General features: G+C 36.7%; 1 protein-coding gene across 1 annotated transcript in view; it reads right to left on the bottom strand.

Moving 5' to 3' along the window:
- Window positions 1-23,428, bottom strand: part of POLA2 (DNA polymerase alpha 2, accessory subunit) — a 633,383-nt gene that overhangs the window by 491,494 nt on the left and 118,461 nt on the right. The window contains exon 4 of the mRNA XM_044075741.1: window positions 11,647-11,704. Within this exon, the coding sequence (XP_043931676.1) occupies window positions 11,647-11,704 (58 nt within the window). The remainder of the gene's footprint in view (window positions 1-11,646; window positions 11,705-23,428) is intronic.

Here is a 23,428-nt window from a genome sequence, read left to right as displayed (position 1 = left end):
GGGAGAGTATTTTAGATGAGGCCAGAGGAACGGGAACCAGACTAGTTGAAGCCAGACGGGGGCCATGAGAATTACTGCAGCCTTGCATCTTATGACTTTCTGCAAGAACTTGGTTGCCATTGAAAAGGGTGGAAATGCATACAGGAAGACCAAGGGGTCAGCTGTGGACTAGATCTGTGACTATCATTCTGGGCAATCAGGGTGACATAGCTGCTGCACTTGGTGTTCAAATGAGAGGTGAAAATATTTTAGCATGACTGGTCCCATGTCCGAAAATCATAGCTGCCACTGACTGGTTGAGGGGCCACTTGTGAAGCAAAAGGATGGATCTATCACTTTGTCCACCAAATTATTTGTACTTCCAGGAATGTGCGCTGCCACCAGAAAGCATTGAGAAGACACTGTCCACTGAGAATTAACCTTGCTGAAGGGTTTAAAGAAGAGAGCCTCAGAAGCTTGATGAAAGAAAAAAAACCTCTTGATTCTGGAAGCTTTGCAATCTGAGATGCTGTACCCAGGTGGCACCCTATAAACTTTGTTGTCTATGTCAGTGTGAGCTGGACTTTGCTTAGATTTATCATAATCTGCAAGTATAGCACTAACTGGAGCAAGAAGTCCCTGCACTGAATGAGCAGATCCTTGATGGGTGTGGTGAGAAGCCAGTCATCTAGATATGGGAATACCCAAAATCTGTGCAGCCTTAGATACACTGCCACTACTGTCATGGATTTGGCGGCCAGACGAAGGCTGTGGTGAGGCCAAATGTCAGTGGTCTGAACTGAAAATGCTGGCTCTCATCTGGAAACAGAAATCTGTTGGACTGCTGTGTTATCTTGATATGGTTAAGCAGCATCCTGAAGACATATGAAGCACATCCAGTCATCTTTCCTCAGAACAGGTAGAATGAACTGAGCCATCACCTTCAAGAACTTTGTTTAACAAACTGATTAAGGTGACCGAGGTCCAAAATGGGCCTGAAGTCCCTCAAAACTAAAAAGAATCCTGAATAGACTTTGGATCCTTACTAGTCTGCTGGCCCCTCCTGGATGCATCACTATTCCAGCAGCTTTAATACGTCTGCTGCCACCAATTCCCTCCATGTGGAACATTGGGGATTTTTCTTTTTGTTTGTTGGGGGAGAGGGAGAGGTAAAGGGTTAATATATTCTGTACTGATTATCTTCTGCACCCACAAATCTTGAGTGATGGCTAGCCAGCAGTGAGGATGCAGAGATAAGCACCCCGTCTGCCTCTAGAGTGCGGTAGTCGGGTAACTGTTCTGCACACTTAGAGGACTTCTCAAAAAAGGGAACCTTGAAATCCTTGATTTTGTGGTCTACCTCTGCCACTACAGTGACGTCCACTGAAGTTATTCTCCCAACAGTCCGGAGGGGGGGGGGGTTGAAGGGTGAGGTGTCACTGTCAGCAGGAGCATCTTGACTAAAACCCTGGGATTTTTAAAACTATAGCTTTTTTAGACCCTTCTGGTTCTAGGAAAAGTCCTATGGTGGGTAGAAAAGAAATGTCTGTGGCACAGTCTTGCCCTCCTGCTCACTTCTGGTTAAGTGTATCCTTGACCTTCAACCCAAAAAGGGCTGAACCGAAGGAAGCATTAATGAAGAACTTCTGGAAGCTCTCAGCGAAGTCATGCAGACCCATCCAGGCATACCGACGAATAGCAGTATCATTGCCTGTTGCTCTCAACTGCATTGAAAAGCAGACGCATGGACACGGACATCGACTTAAGGATCAACAGCCACAACTATATAGTTTTGTGTATGTCAGCAGGCAGCTTACATGACAGTGATTTGGAGATTTCCTTAGTCAAATTCCTCTGGAAATGAAATTCTTCCTGGCGAGTAAAGCAAATGTTGCTGAAGAATAAACTGTTTTCAAACCTGTTCAATACCCTGGGCTCTCAGTTGGGGTGATGGAAACAGATGGTTCTTTGAAAAGTTACTTTCTGGTGGCTGTTGCAACCACTATAGCATTTACCGTGGGTCCTTTGCTTCAAAGAGACCTATTCCTGGGGGCTACCAAAATTTTATTCAGCTTCCTGGGAACAGCCTTCACCACACTGGTTACTTCCAAACCAGCTGAGAAACCAGGTCAATGAGCTCACCAGTGGGTGGAACCACCCAGGAGGTAGATGAGCCAGCCCCAAAAGTCTGAACAAATACCTACTCCTCAGGAGAAGGGGGCTTTGTGAACCAATTCCATCTTTGCTTCATCAATTCCAGAACATCTCTGAAGAAGACATTTTCTAGAGGGGACCTTGGGGATTCTTCCCCTTTCTCAAATTCGATATCCTCAGTGGTTGATTCAGGACCCTGGGGAAGAAACTCAAGATATCTCTCTCTCTCTCTTTTGCAAGTCTGCTTTCTGTGGCCTTCAATGGTAGGAGGCTCTGGAGAAGGTTTGGTTTCAGAAGGTAAACTCTAACAAGATAAGGCTGGCTGGCCCTGTCTAGGGAGGGGGGGTGATAGTGGAAACCAGAACAACAGGATGTGAGGGAGATCAGGGCAGCGCCAAATGGGTATGACACACATCCTCTCTTGACCTAGAGAGAACATTCTCAAATGCCTCAGAAGCTAAAGCTGAGACTAGAGCTGAAGAAGGTGGCCTCGAACCCCCCCCCCCCCCGCCAAGGTTCAGCTCCGCTCTGAAGCAGACATTTGAGCCAAACTGTCCAGATCAGAAGCACCCAGGAGAAGAGACAGCTCCAAAAATCTCAGAGTTGACCCTGATACCCTGGCTCTAATCTGTCAGGTCAGAGACCCTATCTGATCCAACTAAGCCCAAGTGAAAACGGTGAAGGACACTGGAGTCAAAGCCAACCAAGCTCTCTTCTCTGACAAGGACCTTTCATTGGCACTGAAGTTTAGACCAGTAAAGGGGAGCTCAGTAAGGCAGCTGCTGGGACCCAAACTGGCACCCCAGTAGGGTAGTTGACGGAAGAATTCCCTTCTGGATCTGTGTCGAGAAATGTTTTCATCATTCTATTGACTTTGGCATCTGAAAGACTCCTCAATGATCTAAAGGACCTAAAAGGAGATGCTACCAAGGGTGGCACGCCTTAACAATGAGTAAGTTTGTTTTGCAAAATAGAAGAATGGAGCTGAAGACTGGCTGGCTCTGTTGAAAAATGGCATGATGGAGAAGGAGATCTGATCCTAGGCTTGTCTTGTCCCATGCCAGGATATGAGAGTCTCATTGGTGCTGGTCCAGGCAGGTCTGACAGATCCTGGGATCTCTTACAAGACTTCTCTTTTTGCTTTTCTCTCTCGCTCTCTTTCTTGTCTTTACCCCTCTCTGGCTCTTTCTCACACTCCTTCTCTTTTGATTTTGGTTTGACTGTTTTTAGCAGAAGGAAAAGATACAGTAGATACTGTCAAATCTCCTCCACTGGCAGGGAGAAGACCTTTGAGTACCAGTTTGTTTCACTTGTCTTCAAGAGACCTGGCTCCAAACCAAGCACAGGACATATGCTCGATGTTTAAATGGTTAACCTCTAAACAATAGTTGGTATGCATTTGTGTCCTGAGATCTTTTACCATTAGGCACTGCATTTTTTTAAATCTAGTGACCTTGTTGGACATTAACACCACAGTAGCTGTTAATAGCTAATGCAGAAAAAGTGACTACAATAATAAACAAATCACAGGCAACAAAGACAATCCTTAGAGTTATTCACAAACAAAAACCTATTAAACTATTAACTAGAAAAGGATACAAATGATTTTATATATGTATATGTATGTGTGTGTGTGTGTGTGTGTGTGTGTATGTATATATATATATAACAAAAGGAATCCAGAGACAGCGCACACAATCCGCACTTTATTCAAAGTATAAAACGTCCAAAACTAGATCACAGAGTTCGTAAACGCTATTACACATCCAGTACATGCTGGGTCAGCCTGTAGCTTAGACTTCATCAGACAAAATGAATTAACTAATTAAGCATTATATAAGCCAATACATTTAAAAAGACCAATAACATTCAAGCATCTAAGTTAAAACCAATGAAAATAGTGACAGTCTGAGGAGCTCATTATAATAAAATTGTGAGTGATTTAAAATCATCTAATAAATATGTAAAAACTTTTCCTTTAAAATAATTACAGTATTTAAAAGCAGAGGTATTGATTAAAAAATATTGTAGTCAATTAGGTTTCTAGAACCCACAATATAATGAAGCTGTTAGGTTAAAACTGATAAATGTATTTATGTGCACAGTAATCGTAGTAGGTACATAAAAAACAGAAGCATAGACAACAGTGCCCTCTACTGTTCATAGAACTACTTAATGAGTTTCAAACTTGAATTGATCTCAGTTTGAGAGCTGGAATAATTGAGATACATTCATTTAAGCCTGGTGATTTGTTGGCCTCTAATAAAATTTGCCAATACAGTTCCCTGTATTCAAGCCATTCTTCCCAGGGACCTCCTCTTATTTCTTTAACTTGTTCTAAAACAAAAAAGGAGAATGTGGCTTCTTTACAGTTCTTTGTGTGTTTGTACAATGCATTGGTGTCCTTTGCTTTTTGTATCTCATATAAATGTTCATAAATCCGCCTCTTCAATACTCTTTCTGTTTTCCCAACATAATACGAACTGCATTTTGTACACATTGCAAGGTAAACCACTCCCTGGGACTCACAGTTGAATGAACCAGTGCTATATATATTAATGTCCCTTATTTCAATGTAAATTTCTCTTTTGTTGGAAATATAGGGACATTGTTTACAGTGCCCACAATGAAATGTTCCATATGAGGTGTTATTAAGGCATGCCCTCTCCAAGTAGTGATGAGGATCTTTTGTGAGATTGTTCTCTATCTATCTCTATCTCTATCTAATCTATAGATATATATATAGATATATATATTATATATAAATCTAGGTTGGGGAGGAAGGTGGGGATAAACTCCCTGACAGAAACAAAGTTTAGAGATAGGCTGACTACCCAGAAAACAAGCATTAATAATGCTCAAGAGGAAACTAGAAAAAATGCTCCTAAGAAAAAATGGTTTTGTCATGAGGAAAAACATGCACTCATCTTGAAAATGAGCACTGAGCCCGCAGGATTGCTTCTGAACAAGGTAAGCAGCAAATAAGATCTGAGGCATTGTAGGGAATTATGGATACAGGAGGAGTCTGAATTCTGGATCCAAGGGTTTGGAAAAAAAGCCCAGAGGTCTGATGCTATCAGATCTGATACCCCACATGTTGAGTAAGATGGAAATGACAACATCAGATGAAATTTTCTTTCACAAAATATTGTGCTGTACTTGTAAAATTTGCAGAAGCTGCCAAAAAGAAGAAGTCAGAACCACCTAACTGTAAGATCCACAAGTAGTTCTCTGCCAAATCTTGAATACACATCAGAATAAAGAGCCAAAAGGGATATGGCAGTCTGAAATACAGCCACTAGTCCACAGAAACAAGTTAGTTTCAAATCCTAAGACCAAACCAGCATAAAAATACTCTTTAGAAAATGAAATGGCTATTAATACAAGGTGGACCAAGATGAGGTACTGAAATGCAACATCACCATGAAAGGAGGTTTATACAGAAAGAACACTGGTGAGCAACAGACTCAAAAAATCTACATCGCTTTCTTTTTAAAGGATTGACTTTTGGTCATCCTTTTTTGGTTTTGTTGGATTATCATGTTTATCTAAGTTAACAAGTGAGTATATTGGATGCATTAACGCTGTTGAGTTTATCGTTTGCGTTTACACGTGGTTGCAAGTGTTTTCTCCACCATCTTTCGGATTGGGATTTGTTTTTCAAGGTCGTTGTGGTTTCCATACTGTTTTTGGACATATCAGGACTTCGAGGATCGATTTGGCCTTTTGGGACATTGTTTGGAACAACTTTTTAAGGGTCCTAATACATTTCAAACTTCATCTTTCCAGGTACTGTTCTTGACATCTATTTTTGGATTAATTTTCATTGGTAATTGTTTTACCATAATGAAGAATTTTTCTGTGACAATCATCTAACTGTCTGGATGGTGTTAAGTCGTTTTTTCTTGAATACTGGACTTTAGAGAACTGTTGTAGCACAATATAACAGTGCCATTTTTTCAGGACTTTTCATGTAGGCGTTCTCAGTTTATAACACGTGTATATTTCATATTATTTTGCCTAGTCGTTTTCTTTTTTATACTGGATTTCTGAGTACTGTTGTAGCACAATACAACATTGCTATTTTTTCAAGGACATTTCATGTATGGGTGCTCAGTTTGTAATATGTGCATAATTTTATTTTATTTCATTTGATTATGATGAACTAGCCATTGTTATATACACCAGGTTGATACAATATTATTGCTTATATCTGTTCATTCCTATGTTCCTACTGATTCATGTTTTGTTTCACATTTGAGTCAATATTGGTCACATATCTTGAGGGCTTTTGTTTTGTTTGCCCAGTGTTGCACTCAGGTCTTCTTTTAGAATAATTGCTGGGTATACAGTGCTGACAATAATCATCTGTACATTTATACCTTTGATAACAATTTCATCTGAGGACTGTATTGAACAATTATTGATTTCTTAATATTGTTATCTGATTTAAATAAGGTGCATAAGTGTGTCTGGCTTAAATTCATTACATATTGGTATACTCCATATGGATTTAGCCACCTCTGAACAACTGTAGGTTGTGCATTACTCAGAACATTGCATTTTAGACATTACAGGCCTTTGACTTTTGGTCTGTATAGCATTTTTGCCTAGGTGCTAGGGTTAATTATTCCCCTATATATAGGGTTACATTTGCCATTTATTCTGGCTTCAACTTCTTTGTGACTCTGATTGTGATTTTCTGTTTTGGACTTGTTTGTGATTTGCCAATTCAACCCTTAAGAATAAAAGAATCTTTTCAGGGTTCATTTTATTTTTTATTTTTTATATCTTCTTCCTCCGGTTCATTGCAACTTATTGTCATGGATCTCAGTAAATTGTTATCTGGTTTATGCTCCGACAAGGATGACTTAAAAATTTTTGGCATAGGAACTGAACATACAGAAAAGGTGGATTTGGTAATCATGGATCCAGTTGACGGTTGCGAAAACTTATTCTTTCAATTAGGTAAACAAATTAAGATGCTTAGAACAAACATTTGGCACAGTAAATTGTTTAAAGCTTACCAAATACAGAATATATCCCTAGAGGATTGAGATGTAAAATCCAACCACTAGTGGGCACACCGGATGAAACTCTGTTGAAAGATTGGCAACAAGCACAACAGGAGGCTGCCATGATTAGAGTTAATATTTTGGCCTCTTTCTATGAGAGAACAATACAGAGTAATATTATTGAAGTAGAAAAACATGTAACAACCTGAAACGGTTTGAACATGAGGCTAGTTTTCAGGGTTGTCTTGGCAAATTATCTAAAGAAATCTCTATTTTGGAAAATAACTTTAAGAAAAAGAAATTGCATAAATTTGCCCGGGATAAGGAAGATTATGATAGGGGCAAACAATTTGATTCACAAAGGGGTGTGAGGTTTGCTCATGGTACCAAGAATGCTTCATTTATACGCAAAAAGACCAAGGTCTATTTTAAAAAAGACTGGGCCTAGCTTTATTACCTCTGGTGAGGATTCTTCGACTACTGATACTGAGACACCCAATATTGGTGATTCTCCAAATGCTAAAAGGGGTCGAAGGACTGAGGTCCCTTTAGGGGAAAAACACAGGGCAGGAAGGAAACACAGAGGTCAAAAACTTAGAAGAGCTCTTCATGTCGATAGTGAAGTAAATCATTCATGTACTAATGTTTTAAATATTTCAAGTCATATTTTGACTGATGATCAATATTCCCTTCTTAATAAAGGCCTTGGTTTCATACCTGTTTTTTCACTGATGAAAGTATTTTGGTTTCTGATACAATGGATTTTTGTAGGAAAATTAACTTGAAATTATTTTTCAACAACAAGATCAAACTGACAATGCTCAAAGATCATCTGATTTTAGATTTCACAAATCTACATTTAACCCTCCCATGGATAAACATGTTGCTGTTTTCCAGCAGGCGGTTATAAAAGATATACACTTCAATTTGGGTTCTGTTGACACTATAAAGCATAACATGTCTAGGAAGGAACAAATAGCACTCACACAACTCAGAAACAATACGGATATTGTTATTATTTCTGCCGACAAAGGGGGTGCGGTGGTGGTGATGGATACTGAGTATTATGTGAATGAAGGTCTTAGACAACTTTCCAACCATCATCATTACATGAAGATGGAGATTGATCCTACTCCAGGTTTTGCCTTGGAAATTAATGAATTTTTGGAAAAGGCTGTAGAATCTGGAATTATCTCTGATAAAACCAAAACTCATTTGACGGTTAAGGATCCTACGAAACAACAACTTTATCTACTTCCTAAGATTCATAAGTCCATTGATCAGCCACCAGGCAGACCGATTGTATCTGGCATTGGGTCACTCACTGAACCTTTGTCTGTTTTTCTAACTGAAAAATTGAAACCACTGTTAACATGTGTTAGAGCAAGAATCAAGGACACGACTGAATTTTTGCAGATAGTCTCCGAGTCTCAATTGGACCCTGAATGGCTTATGTGTACCCTTGATGTATCCTCGCTTTATACCAGCATCCCTCATTGGGCGGGTATTAATGCCTTGGAATACTGGCTAAATAAAACCAATTTATACCCCCCAGGGATGAATACCTTATTGTTGTGTATGGCTGAACACATTCTAACTAAAAATGTTTTTTATTTCCAACAAAACTGCTATTGGCAACTACAGGGTACGGCTATGGGTGCATCCTTTGCACCCATTTATAATGATCTTTTTATGGGCTACATGGAAGATATGATTTTATATGACCCTTTGCACAACATATATCTACCTGAGATTGATATATGGAGAAGATACCTGGACGACTGTTGGCTTATATGGAAAGGAGGTGAGGAATACCTCCAGGAATTTATTCAACATTTGAATGGGAACATCTGGGGTATCGAATTCACTGTGGAATATAATAGGAGTGCAATCAGTTATTTGGATGTCAATTTAATTCGACAGGAGGATAACACTCTTAGAACGTCCGTACACAGAAAATTTTCACAATATAATACCCTTCTACATGCTGATAGTTTTCATCCGAAACATATTATTCGAACATTCGAAATCACAGTTTGTGCGGATGAAAAGGATTTGTTCCTCAGTGGATGATCTTCAGAGTCATCAAATGGATCTAACCAAGAGATTTTTGTCCAGAGGTTATTCCACTCGTACTATTGAGTCAGCAGTCCAATTTAGTAATGCTAAATCCAGGGATTCTCTTCTCCAATACAATACTAAAACTCATAATGAGGAATCAGATGTATGTAGATTTGTCACCACTTATGGCAGGAATAGTGCCAATTTAGTAAATATTATTAATACTCATTGGAATATATTGAATTCTCATCCATTGTTGGAAGATTATCTCGGAGAACGATGTTATTTTTCCTATAGGAAAGGCAAAACTTTAGGGAATTTATTTTCACACTATAAAAAACCAGGGTCATGGATCACACTCCAACTCAAAGAACACTTACTGGAGATAAACTTTCAGGCATTTATCCATGTGGACATTGCAGTTTTGTAACTATATTTTCAAAACTACTTCTTTCACTAGTAGGAACACTGGACAAATATACGACATACAGTTTATTGGTAACTGCAGTTCAGACTGGATTATTTATCTTGCCACATGTACATGTCATGCATTTTATATTGGCCAAACGTCTAGACAGTTTCGTGTCAGGATCTCTGAACACCTTGGTGACATTAGAAACAGAAGATTAACTAATGCACTATATAGACATGTTATCAAACATCCCACTGCCAAATTTACATTCACCATCATTGATCATATCATAGGGAATCGATCTTTTAAAACAGGTTGGCATGATATCCTAAATACCAAAGAAAAAGGTGGATCATTAAACTTGGGGGCTTTCCCTCCTGGATTAAATGATAAATTATAATTTGTAATTAACCATCACTTGCATTATGTATATGTACTTATTTCTTATCAGGTTGCATTGCTTAGGTTTTTGCATTTCAGCTCATTTTAGGATACTGTGGCTGGTATTCAACACCAGAATTCTTATAACCTGACTTTTGTTTCGGGTTTATTTTTGGGCATTTACCCTTTATTGTATGTTTTTTATTAAGTTTGTTTATTATCATTGATATACCAGTATACTGTGTCTCTTTGGATTTTTTCATTATAATCTGGACATATGCATGCAACTCAGGCAAACTTTTTTGTTTACTGAACTATGCATTTTTCAATTACTTTTGCCTTGATTGTATTTTTCAATTACTTTTGCCTTGTTTGCATTTTTGACTTATCAGGAAGTGATGTCATATAGATGCCTTAAAGAACATTATATAAGATGATGACTAAGTGCTTTTTGCTGACTATACTACTGATGAAAGCCTTGCTGCTGAAACCGGTCTAGTTTCAGTTTTATTAAACTACTTTTGAACCTTCCTTGGTGCTGGCCTTTTTTCTGATTTTGGGTCTATCAAATTAGACAGCACCTGAATTGCATGCAACTCCCCGCCACAGGAGTAGTTCCAAGTACACAAAGCAGTGAGAAACATCTCCAGTGAGTCTTAACTTATGCCTGAAACTAATATGAAAGTGGCAGAAAAGTGAATCCCCTTCAACCACAACTGCAAGAAAAGTGCTGCTCCTGTAAAACAGGCATGAGTAAATCAGGACAACTGCCAAACAAATGCTGAATCAGATTTCAACCACCGGTTCTGAAAACATGTTAAAGTTGTGAAGACAAGGAGTAAAGATGCAGATAATTTACACTACATTGTTCAAATCATCCATATACTGTTGTTAGACAATTAGTTTAGTCCACTTATCTAAACCTTTAAGTATAATATAGACTGCATATTAAACAGTTTCGTCTTAGCAATGACTGTTTGTTTATGGACTTTTTTGTCTTCAACTAAATGCTCCTGCCACCCTGTAGTATGTTAGCCTTCAAGTAAGGCATCCATAAGGCACAATGTTGCTACAAAGGATGACTGGCAAAGGATGATACAGTAAAACTGTCTTATAATCTGTACTTTTCTCTATAACATGCAGCATGCAGGTTTTGGTCCCAAATAGCATGGATTAACTGAGATCTCCTGCATCTGTTATAAAAGCATATGCTAGTTCTTTAATAGGCCAGCATTCAGCTAATGCACACTGCTGACCCTAAGAGAGGGTGAAACACAAATATGTACGCTGTCTTGGCTTTGCTAATTCCAACAAAGGACTCTTTAATGCCATACAGTACTAATGAAAGCAAAAATGTATCTAAATTATTTCCCTGGAACCACACAAGAACATTTTTCAACCAATAACTTGTCAAACGTAAGAAGACTATTAATGGAAACCTACCTTGTGATGCACAAATGACACAAAAACATAACGGGAAAACATGCAACACTTTTCTGATATAAGAAAGGAACCATGTTCTCTCAAAACAGAAAAAGATAATTCACAGCAATAAGCAGAAATTGTAATTTTCTATGTCCTTACAAGTCAGAAATTAGGATATGGCAATATGACTTTAAAATCCACATAAAAAGACAGACTTACTTTAGAAGGAGTTGTATAGGATTCTAATAAATTCTCCTCTTCCTCTTCTGCTTGGATACTGTTAGCATGCTAAGGAAATGTATTTATTTTGATTTAAAGCAAAAATATTCACTTTGTTTGCAGAGTACTTTCCAAAGTTACTAAAGAAGGTAGATAAGCAAACAGGTGAGATACAACCCTACCCACTAATACCTGGTTGAGCATTTTTCCCAACCTGCTGAGCAATACAGAGAACTCCGTATGCATAGTCACAGGAAACAATGAAATTGTTACAGCCAGATGGTGACTCTACTTGCTTATAATCTTTTTTAGAATGCTGAAGAAGATGGCTTTTTCTTTCCCAAAAGTGGACTACAATAGTTAGAAGATAATTTTGGGGATCTTCCTATGTGCATTGATGCTTCTTTGTCTGAAGACGTCTGATTACCTTAGGATTGCTGGACTCCTGCTGGTGGTGGCTGGCAGGTCTGTGTTGTTTCTTGCACTAGCTTGGACAACTTTTATGTAAAGTAGAGGTTACTTATTGGTGCTAGCACTAAAACTGGGAGATGTGCTGGTTCAGGTATTGACGAAGATCTGACTCAAGGATGCACGAAAGAATGATCAGGCACAAACATCCAGCCTGAGATATATGAAAATCAAATCTCTAACGCTCTTCTTTTAGGGATCTTCGATCTTCTAGAGGCTCTGACTTCCACAGTGCAAACTACCCTAAAACTTACTGCATCTTTTCTAAAAATAGGCCTGCATCAATGAAGGGGACTTTTTACTTATTTTTTTTTTTAATTACCCCCATTAATGTTGGTTGTGAAAATAACCTACCAGGTGATGGAAGGCAACAGCTCCAGTGACTGGTAAGGATTGTAAAGGGAATCATTGGTAAAATCCATCACTGTGAAGGATATTTAAGAAAAAAGAAGTAATCCCCAAAGTTTGAGAGTAAATGCTTACCACTGTTGATGCAGTTACTGGGGAATTCAGGGGAACATAGTTGAATTTTCTTACATGATTCCATCTTAGATCAATAAGAAGTGAGCAATAGTTGAATTTTATTACATGATTCCATCTTAGATCAATAAGAAGTGAGCAAAGAACTATGGAAAGACTCAATTAATTTACCATGGTTTGTTATTACTGGGGCTAGCAACCTGTAAGCTACCAGGATCCATTATTTCCTGAAATACAGCATTTTTGTCCTCAATAATAATATCATACAGAAAGATTCTTATTTATGACAACCAAGACAACCAGAAAATCCATAATTTTACTCGAACAATTAAATGTTTGTTTTTTTCATTGACTTGAACTTGTCTTTTTGTATACTGCCATTTGTTACCCTTGTTGTTAAGCTTTCAAATTGTCAAGATTCATGATTGGTCACCAGACTTGCTTTAAAAAATAAAATGATCAAAGGTACCGTCTTCAAAGCATTGAATGAAAGAATTTTCACTTGGCACAAACAAAATAAATCACTGTTACAGAGTGAACGTTTCTCCATCTCTGATCACACATACTGCTTCAAACACTGAATGATCCAAACATTATCCACTGAATAAAAAAATCCACTGCACAATACAATTGAAGTAGACTTTAGCTTTTGTTGTTGCTGTCTAATTGATTAGCCTGAATTTGCAAACAGGAGAGATGGTTGCTAGTTTGAATACAAGCACACTGAACTAAGCATGTCCAATCTCACAATGCAATAAAGAACAAATGAAAAAGCTGCAAAGAAAGTCAAATGTAAGTGAATGGGACAGAAACTTCTCAGACAACAGCAGAGTAGCCTCCAACTCTAGCCTTTTAAGAGCACTTCCAATGCACTCCTGGATGAGGTTGGTCTGACCAAATATTCCTACAAGTGTTCTGATTTGCTAAATGCTTCTCTAACTGTCCAGGACATTTGATTCCCTTTTCATGGTAACACCACATTCCCCCATTCGTAAAGAACGTGGTTGCCAATCCATGAGTCTTAAAACAGTTCACACAAACATTTAACAAGCTTTTTTAACTCTGCAAACTTTTACTAAACAGATACATTTCAGAAAAATATCCCATGAACTCTGGCAAGTAATAATGTATTATTTCACTGCGAGTTAAGTTTTCTAATTAGCCACAACTTTTTTTTTCTTTACAGCATGATCTTCTTGACCTGTTTTTTTTTTTTTTTTTGTTATCAGGAACGTTTACTCTTTCATCTACAAGTGATGGCCTTTTTTGAAGCCTACAACTATAGCTTTTTTAACAATGTACATTCAAAAGTGTTATACATATACATTGTTTTTTCAATTACAGTCTCGGTCTGTTACAGTAACAGCAAAAATATTTACAAACTTGAACAATGCTGAAGCTGTAAAGAAAGTAATTATTACACTGTTGTTTGTGTTGGTTGCACTAGGAAAGTGGTCTTTTTTCATGGAAGACCCAAAGTTATAAATTAGGCCAGGGCATCAGAGAAATTCTCATACGCTTCGGCGTAGGGAGATGCATTTGAGTGTGGCACATCTTACTTCTTGTTTTAGTTCCAGGCACATAGGCAGCCAGGAGAAACAAAAGGCATCATGGCAACTGTTAGCCTACAACAAAAAGCAACGGAAAAGGAAAAGTTGAATATGGAGATGGTGGAGCCTGAACTGGAAAAACAAATGAGTGACACGCAGGTGGAGGATTTGTTTATACCAGAGGAGAAGGAGAAAACAGAGCAGAAGAATGATCGGGAGAGTACAGTAGGAGGAAAAGGAATGGATTTGGAATACTAGTAAAATTTTTTGAGGGAAATGTGGAGGTCCAACAGGGATGTATTATTACAACCCTCCAATCTTGAGGTTTGCAGGATGTCTAAAAGAACTTACCAAAGTGAACTGGAGAGTGAGGTAGCAGCATCCTGGGGTGATATTTCACCCCAGGACGCTGCTATCTCACTTCTCAGTTCACCGGTTATCCAAGACAATAAAGCAGTGGAAGAAACAACAGAAAATAAGTCATATGCGCAAACAGTAAAAGAAGGGAGCAAAAAGGATCAAGAAGGTGAAAGAGACAAAGAAGTTTACTGTAAGAGTAAGCAGCAAAAAAGAAAAAGGACTGGACAGGTATGAGGTGTGGGACTGAGTGCAACACTCGGTGTTTCACCCAAAAAGGTAAGAGCCTTCACTCTTATCCATGGAAAACATTTTAGGAAAATATGAACAAAAAAAAGAACAGCAATCCATGGTCAGAATAGCTGATAAAATCTTTATACAGAGGAAAAAAAGAATAATGGTTCAGTTTAGAGTTGAAATTGAGTCAAAAGACTTGAAAGAATATTTAGTGGCTCTATGTAAAGATGTTATGGACACAACAAAGACTGATGGTGAAAGAGGTTTATGGACTTGGGGATGGGAATGTGGGGTTATAAATGTAAATGGTAATAGAGGTTTTGTGAAATATACAGGACAGCCTAAAACTTGTTATTTTTGTGGAAAAGATTAATTTAATTAGCAAATGTGATAAACAAAAATGTTTTGTATGTGGTAAAGCAGGACATGAAGCAAAAAATGTGATTTGAAATGTAAGAAATGTGGTTAGAGTGTGAAGATGATGTGCAGTTTATAGAAAAAAGAAGTCACATAAAACCTAGTCCAGGACAAAAATAAAGGGAAAGAACAAGAAAGCCAGAGTGAGACACGAAAAAATAAAAGACATTATCCCCTTCGTTTGCATTTGTTATAAAGAAAGGGACAGAGAGATATCTGATACAAGTGAACATGAATATGTCAATTGACAAGTAGTGAGAGGAAAGAAAAATGCTACAGGGAAAACAGTGAAAGAAAGAAAAAGAAAATTTAAAAGCATACTCACAAAAGAAAACAAATGTAAAGGATGAGAAAGACATCATACTAACTTCATTTAAAAGCTGAAGATTCTAGCTTTGAATGTTAATAGTATGAAAAGTATTAAAATAGATATTTTGGAATGTTGTGCTTTAATAGATGCTCAAATAATTATACTAGATGATACAAGATTATTAACTGAGGAAGAAAGTCACAAACTGAAAAGCTATGGAATGGACCAATTATTTGAAACTTTCAAAAAAGATACATGTTCAGGGATATGTATATTATGACAAGAAAATATCAATACTAGACATTACTATAGTTGAATTAGGACAAACAGCAATACTTGACTTGAGATGGAAAACAAATGTTTATATGATTATTGCTATATATGCATATGTTATAAAGAAAGATGATTCAAAAATTTGAATTATGTTTGTATAAATATGGATATACTACTAAGAACAAATAAGAAAAATAGTAGTGATGTTAAAATAGTAAATGAAATAATGAAAAGTGGCAAATTATATTTATATGAATGATCAAAATATCGATTGCACATTGGCGACACCACTAAAGCGAACTCCAAACAGCGATGTTTGAAACTGCAAAAATCTTTCTCTCTTTTTGACCCACATTAGAACTTGTTTGCAGGTGTGGAGCGATCGGAAATGTCAACTTTTGGTGTTTTTGTGACATTCCGAGAAATCTGTATTATGGATTTAGTGAAAAGGAGTCGACGAAATGCACATTCTCTGATGGGCGATCGACATTTTGAGAATAAACTCTCTCTCTATATATATATATATATATATATATATATATATATATACACATACAGGTAAAAAAAAATTTACTTACAGAAGAAGAGAGACTAACACTTAATTCCAATATCAGATGGAATAAAAAAAGACAGGGTTTTCAGACCATACAGCTATATGGATAAAAGTACACAAGAAGGAAGAATACATAAGAAATGAATAGATAAAGGAATTAAGAGACTGAATGAAAAAGACTTAAAACTAGGTAATAGGAAACAAATAATTTATGGAAATATCCTATGGGTTTTAGAATATTTCAAGAAAACTGGACAAGTTGGTGGATAAGTTTTAAAGAACAATGTAAAAAAAAATGAATCTTGGAATGCCTAGAAAATAAGACAAAGAAAACATATTAACTCAAGAAATATTTAGAAAGTTAATAAAAGATAAGAAAACCTTTCCAGAAAAAGAAATATATATAAAATAAATCAAGAAAAATTAATATTTTATTACATAAAAAGATTGTTTGCAAGGGAAAGAGAAGCAGCAGCACCTTATTTAATTAAATTAGTGAAAGAACCTAAAAAAATAATAGAGTTAAAAAGAAAGGAAATAAAGTAACAACACAAGAAGGAATGTGTGAAATAAAGACTATATAGTACAATCTTTTGTTAAAAGAGAAGCAAAATGGACTATGAAGTTAATAAATTAAAATCAAGAGGAGAACGAAAATTTGGAACAAATATTAGTGTGAGAGTTAAATGAAATATTAAAAGATATCAGTATGAATACAGCTACAGGGTTAGATATTATTGAATATTATATGTATAAAGAAATGGAAATTGGTCAAAAGAGATATTAAATGAATGGTTAGAATTACGAATGATAGATATGGAAATATGTACAGGGATTATAAAATTCATATAAAAAAAGGAGAACAAGATGATATAAAGAACTGGAGAATATAACAGATTATAAAATACTTCTGAGAATAAGATAAATTATTCCATCAAACAGCTTTTGGTAGAAAGGGAAAAGGAAGTCAAGATTTATTAAGCAAAAGTTATGATAGGAGACTTGGGTAAGGCACTTGATAAAATACACTAATAATCTTTATGGGATATTCTGCAGACATATAATATTGGTAAGAAAACAATACAAGTAATTAAGTCAGCATATGAAAGGAATAATGTTAAAATAAATGCAGATGGATAGTGAAGAAATTAAAATAGAATGCAGAATAGGACAGGGATGCCCAGCTAGTAGCATTATTTTTTCTTTAGTTATGAATACAATAGTGAGCAGGATCAATAAAATGATATATATTACAGGATATAAAATAGCAAATGAATTGCAATTACCTATAATGTATACATATACAGATGACATTGTGCTAATCACCAAAAACAAAGAATGGCTAGAAGAAGTAAGTAAAAGATTAAACAAAAAATGTTGGCCTATGTATAAACAAAGAAAAAAGTAAGAGCGTTGGATTTAAGGGAAATATAGGAGACATAAAATTTAATGAGGAAACTATAGCTGTACTAGGAAAAGTATTTGGGTTAAATGACCATAAAAAAAAAAAAAAAAAGAGAAAAAATAGTCACCAAAAAAGGACACGCACCTTTGGAAAACATATAGACTGGCATAGAGGAAGAAAGTGTACTGGATAAATTCCATTTTACTAGATAACTAGCATATACAGCCAATACCTACACGATACTTAGACAATATGAAAAAGAATGTCTATTATATTTGCCTTCATATGGGGATAAAGACTTAATCTAGTCAAGACGGGAACTTTGCGTTTGAAAGAAGAACAAGGAGGACTGGGTCTAGTAAACCCAATTGTTCATGTGGTAACATTAAATTTATACAAAGCTTTATATGTTATGCAAAAGAAAGTAAAAACCTGGTATAACTTATTTTATACCACAAATATAAATATTTTTGTGAAAAAGACTCAAGGGTGTTATGAAGATATAAAGGAATACCAGAATAAAATTATACTATGGACATATGTTTATCCAGCCTAAGGTCCGGTACCAGTGAAACCAGATAAGAGGGAGTCTACTGTAAATGGTATGGGAATATACAAGAATGTAAAGATTTTTTTATGGAAACTTTCTATAGATAAATTGCAGGTTAAGGTAAATATGCCTTATAAAAGTAAACAAGACAGAATATGTAACTATTGTGAAGAATTTGAAACAATTGAATGTGTGTTTCTGAAATATTTAAGAGTTAATAAATTATGGGAAGAGATGTGCAAAAGTAAAATACTGAAAATTTTTACAAAGATTGAGAAAATTAATATGGACATAACTGAATATGGCTATTATGGTGCTAAAAAACAGGAAGAGATGAAGAAAATCGACAGAACAATATTTTTTGTTTCATGGACATTATGGACTGAAAAACTAAGCAAAATTAAACTTAGTGGAAAATGGATATTAGCAGAAATGTTAAAGAAAATACGCTTTTGGTTATGGAAAAAAGAGTGGTGGGAGTGTTAAGCTGCACTGTAAAGTGTAATTAATTGTAAATAATGCAAATATGTATACAAGTACTATGTATAAGTGATGTTAATCAATAAACCCCCCCCTACACTTTTCAATAAGTGCCACAGTGTATTTTACATCCATTTAGTCTACAACAAACTCAGGCAGATGCAACCTTGGCTTGGCATGTCATCTGAAGGATGGCACATTCAGAAATGCACCAATCCCCTTATGCTGCAATAGACAGAAAAATGTCAGTCACCATAGCAGACTTTACAACTGGCTTCTTGGCAATCACTCTGTGAGAAGCCTAAAAGGAAAAGAGTTTTGTAACTTCACAGCACACACATTGCCTTTGAAAATGCTGATTTGCTTATAGCCCTCTTAAAAGATATGATCACAGCCTACCTATTAATATCAGAAGGGCAAATACATGGGCTAGTTCGAACACAAGGTCATATCCAGTGGTCTGTCAAGGCCAATTGGTTGTTATTGAAAGTGAGTTTCCATAGAAAATACTTTGTCAGAATGGGTCGACCATGTCCTATATAATCTTATAAGGCCATGGGTGGTAAAGAAAAACACACACTGTCCTGCTTTCAGGTTCTATTTCCTATCCTGCCCTCAGGCATCTGCAGAGGCTTTCATTTTTTACTTCAGGTGACAATCTCGGTCTCACAAGTTCATAAGGTTGTTACTGGAGGGATCACACACCAGTATCTCATCAAGCATGGTGTAAACATGTTTCCAGGAAAACGTTTTCATGTTTGAAATTCTGACTGCCTTGCTGACAGCATTCTACAAAGTGTTTTACCTGGGGACAATGTGCAGTAATTCTTCTGTCATGATAACCAAAGAGGAGTTAATCTTCTGTGATGAATGGTTACATTATTCCACAGCTGCTTGAATAAAATGCTGATAGAAGGTTGCAATGTCTGATCTGATGGACTTGAGAATGACAGGCAGTAAGATTGTCTTTTGCTGATATAATAGCAGTTTTGATAATGGTGGAAAGTATACGCTCAATTATATGATATTTTGGGTACTCATCAGTTTTTAAGTAGAAGATGGTTAGTAGTGCTGTTGAAGCCATAGAAGCTAATACAAAGACAATCCAAACAGCATTTGATAATTCTGATATCTGAAATGATAAACTGGTGTTTTTCATTTGCTTTGCATAAGAAACAGTCATATAACATACTTTCTATCATGCTGTCCCTTTCATGTTGGGACACAAATAAACGAGTCTTTGTGGGTTCTGTTTAAGCAGCTTTATTCTATATAAACACATCACTATAGAGGCTTATTGACTATGACTTAATACCTTATATACAAAACTAACTACTGTGATCATACATGCTCTCTCTGGCTGCTTCTACAAAATGGCAATAGGGATTGCACTGGTCTGGAATTTATACGTGCATGCACAGCCTTCCATGCTTCTTAATAGCACACACACATTACACTCTGATCTACATCCTCCCTGTTTGAGAAATAGATCATGCAATTTGTCATGACATCATTTAGCATGCAGAGATCACAGATAATCTAAAGACATGCATTATACAATACTAAGTACACACACACATATATATATATATACACATACACACACACACACACACACACACACACACACACACACACACACACACACACACACACACACACACACACACACACACACACACAAAATCAAGTCCATGTTGATGTGCATTCCATACTAGGCTTAGAAACTCATTCATATCGTGTGACATAAAATTGGGAATCAGATTTAGCAACTGGAACAGCCTCTGCAAAATGGTTGACCTGTGGAATGTTCAAATTAATTTCTGGAACAGAAACGGACTTTTAAATACATTCGAGCCTGGAAACAATGTCTGACATTCTTTGATATACAGGTTGCATCACTGAAACAATGTTGTGATTGCAATGATGATGATTCTGGTATAGGAAGAAGATGTCTGCAATTCCTCCTATATTCCACACCTTTGGAGCTTACCATATAGGATCTCTGCTCGGCACAGATACCTGTAATCTGTCCTATTCGATCAAAACCTTTTGTTGTCTGAATTTATACAGTCTCTCCTTCCCTCACTGAACAAAGTAATCCGATCGATCTATTGTAACTAGATTTCTGGATATTAAACTTCAGCACTCAGCAACTGAGCCTTAATGGTTTTATTGTTCTTAAGAGTTAGGCTGCAACAAACTTAATGAAATAGGTAGCGTAGTTCTAGTGTGTCTGGAAAGTAGTCTTTGAGCAGGTGAGTCAGGAATATCATCACGAGATGCGTTTCTGAGATTAAGTAAATTCAAGAATACATTGGTATTGTCATGCTTTGACTTTTCAAGTAATTGCTTTTCACTCTGTACTGTTTGCTCAGCTAGACCATTGGCTTGAGGATATTCAGGACTACTAGTGACATGTACAAAGTCCCACTCTCTTGCAAATTTCTGAATCAACTGGCTAGTAAATTGAGTAACATTGTCAGAATAAAGTTTGTGTGGACTACCATGAACTGAGAAATGACGTTTCAACTTCGTAATAACAGCTGTTGAGGTTAAGTTTGGTAGTAGATCAATCTCAAACCAATTAGAATAAGAGTCTGCCAAAACCAAGTAGCGTTGATTGTTCCACTCAGAGATATCAGTTGCTACACTAGACCAAGGAAGTTCAGGTATTGGATTTAGCGTGGACTACCATGAACTGAGAAATGACGTTTCAAATTAGTAATAACAGCTGTTGAGGTTAAGTATGGTAGTAGATCAATCTCAAACCAATTCGGATAAGAGTCTGCCAAAACCAAGTAGCGTTGATTGTTCCACTCAAAGATATCAGTTGCTACACTAGACCAAGGAAGTTCAGGTATTGGATTTAGCTGAAGTGGTTCTCTTTGCAAATGCACTCTGGTACTATTACATACTGAACAAGAAGAAAGAACTCTATCAATGTCTTTCGATAATGAAGGCCAAAATACTAGTTCTCTTGCCCATCTCTTAGTGGATAATAAACCTGGGTGACCAAGATGCAACATCTGAATATATTCTTGCTCTAAGGAATCAGGAACAACAATTTTAGGACCTTTGAAAATAATGCCATCTTCCAACAGCAAATTCATCTCTGTAAGGAAAATACAATTGCACCTCAGGTGATACACTAGATTGCTTTGACGGACATCCGACACTGATGTAGTGATTAAGCTTTAGTGAAACTGGATCAGTCGTAGTGTGATCTATTAACTCAAGTCTAGTGGTGGAAAAAGTACGCACTGACATTACAAAGTCAAAAGTTTCAGTACCAAGCTGTTCTTTGTACTTCTAGGTGATCTGGATAAGGTATCATTCAAATAGAGCAATTTACCTTTAGTGTAGATCATTTTGAAATTGTACTTTTGCAATTTGAGCATCATTCTTTGTAATCTCTCTGGAGCAGAATGCATAGGCTTCTTTAGAATGGTAACTAGAGGTTGATGATCAGTTTCAATCTGGACAGCTCGACCATAAATATAATTGTGAAACTTGGAACATGTGAAAACCATTGCCAAAAGCTCTCTCAATCTGAGCATAATGCATCTCACTTTGAGTAAGTGTTCTAGATGCATAAGCTACTGGTCTGCCCTCTTGACCAATAACTGCACCAAGACCAAAATTTGAAGCATCACAGTGAAGAACAACTGGTTTATTCACATCACTGTATCTTAATGTAGGTGGGGTGGCAATCCTCTGCTTAAGGTCATCAAATGCCTTCTGATGATGTTCCAACCATGACCATACAACATTTTTGCATGTTGGCTCTCTCAAACGTGCTGTCAATTCACTGAAGTCTGGTATAAACTTGCCTAAATAGTTGACCATGCACAGAAAATGCTGTAAACCTTGCACATTATCTGGTGCTGACATCTCTAAAATAGCTGTTTGTTTGGTTGGGTCAGGTCTTAAGCCTGTACTTGTAAACAAATGACCTATGTACATAACTTCTGGAAGTCTGAATCTGCACTTCAGAGGATTTAGCTTCAAGTTTACTTCACGTGCTCTGTCTAGAACTTTCTTGAGGTTTCTGTCATGCTCTTCTTCGCCATTGCCTCCAACTAATAGACAGTCTACTATTATGGCACAAGGATACCCTGAAAAAAATTTGTTCCATTGCACGCTGAAAGACTTTCAAAATTTATTCCAAATGGCATCCTTAGTAATCTGTATCTGCAAACGGAGTACCAAAAGTTGTTAGAAATAGGACTTGCAGTCAAGCATCACTTGCCAAAATTAACTTCCTCAACTGTGCGCATTGGATGAGATGTCCTTTTTAATGCTTTGTTCAAATATATAGTAGCAATGAATATTCTGATTTCGTCTGAGCCTTTCTTATGAGCAGCTACCATGGACGACACCCATTCAGTTGGTTCTGTTACTGGACAAATTACACCTTGCTGCACCATCTTATCTAACTGAGCTTTAACTTTATTTTGCTATTGGAACTCTTCTTGCTGGTCTGACTACTGGAGTGATCTTGTGATCTAACTTCATAGAATACACAACTGGAAGTTTGCTTAATTTGTCATTGAAAACATCAGCATACTCTGAGAAAATGGCTTCAGAAAAACTTGAACTTGGAACTGCACTCACATGATGAACTTCTTTAGCAAAAGAAAGCAGATTCATTTTCAAACTGTCTTAGAGACCTAATAAAGATTGCACTGGCAATCGGACT

The sequence above is a fragment of the Protopterus annectens genome, chromosome 6.part1 (assembly GCF_019279795.1).
Source record: "Protopterus annectens isolate FY-2018-M chromosome 6.part1, PAN1.0, whole genome shotgun sequence".
In the NCBI taxonomy this organism is placed as follows: Eukaryota; Metazoa; Chordata; order Ceratodontiformes; family Protopteridae; genus Protopterus; species Protopterus annectens.
This window is presented reverse-complemented; position numbering and strand designations above follow the sequence as displayed.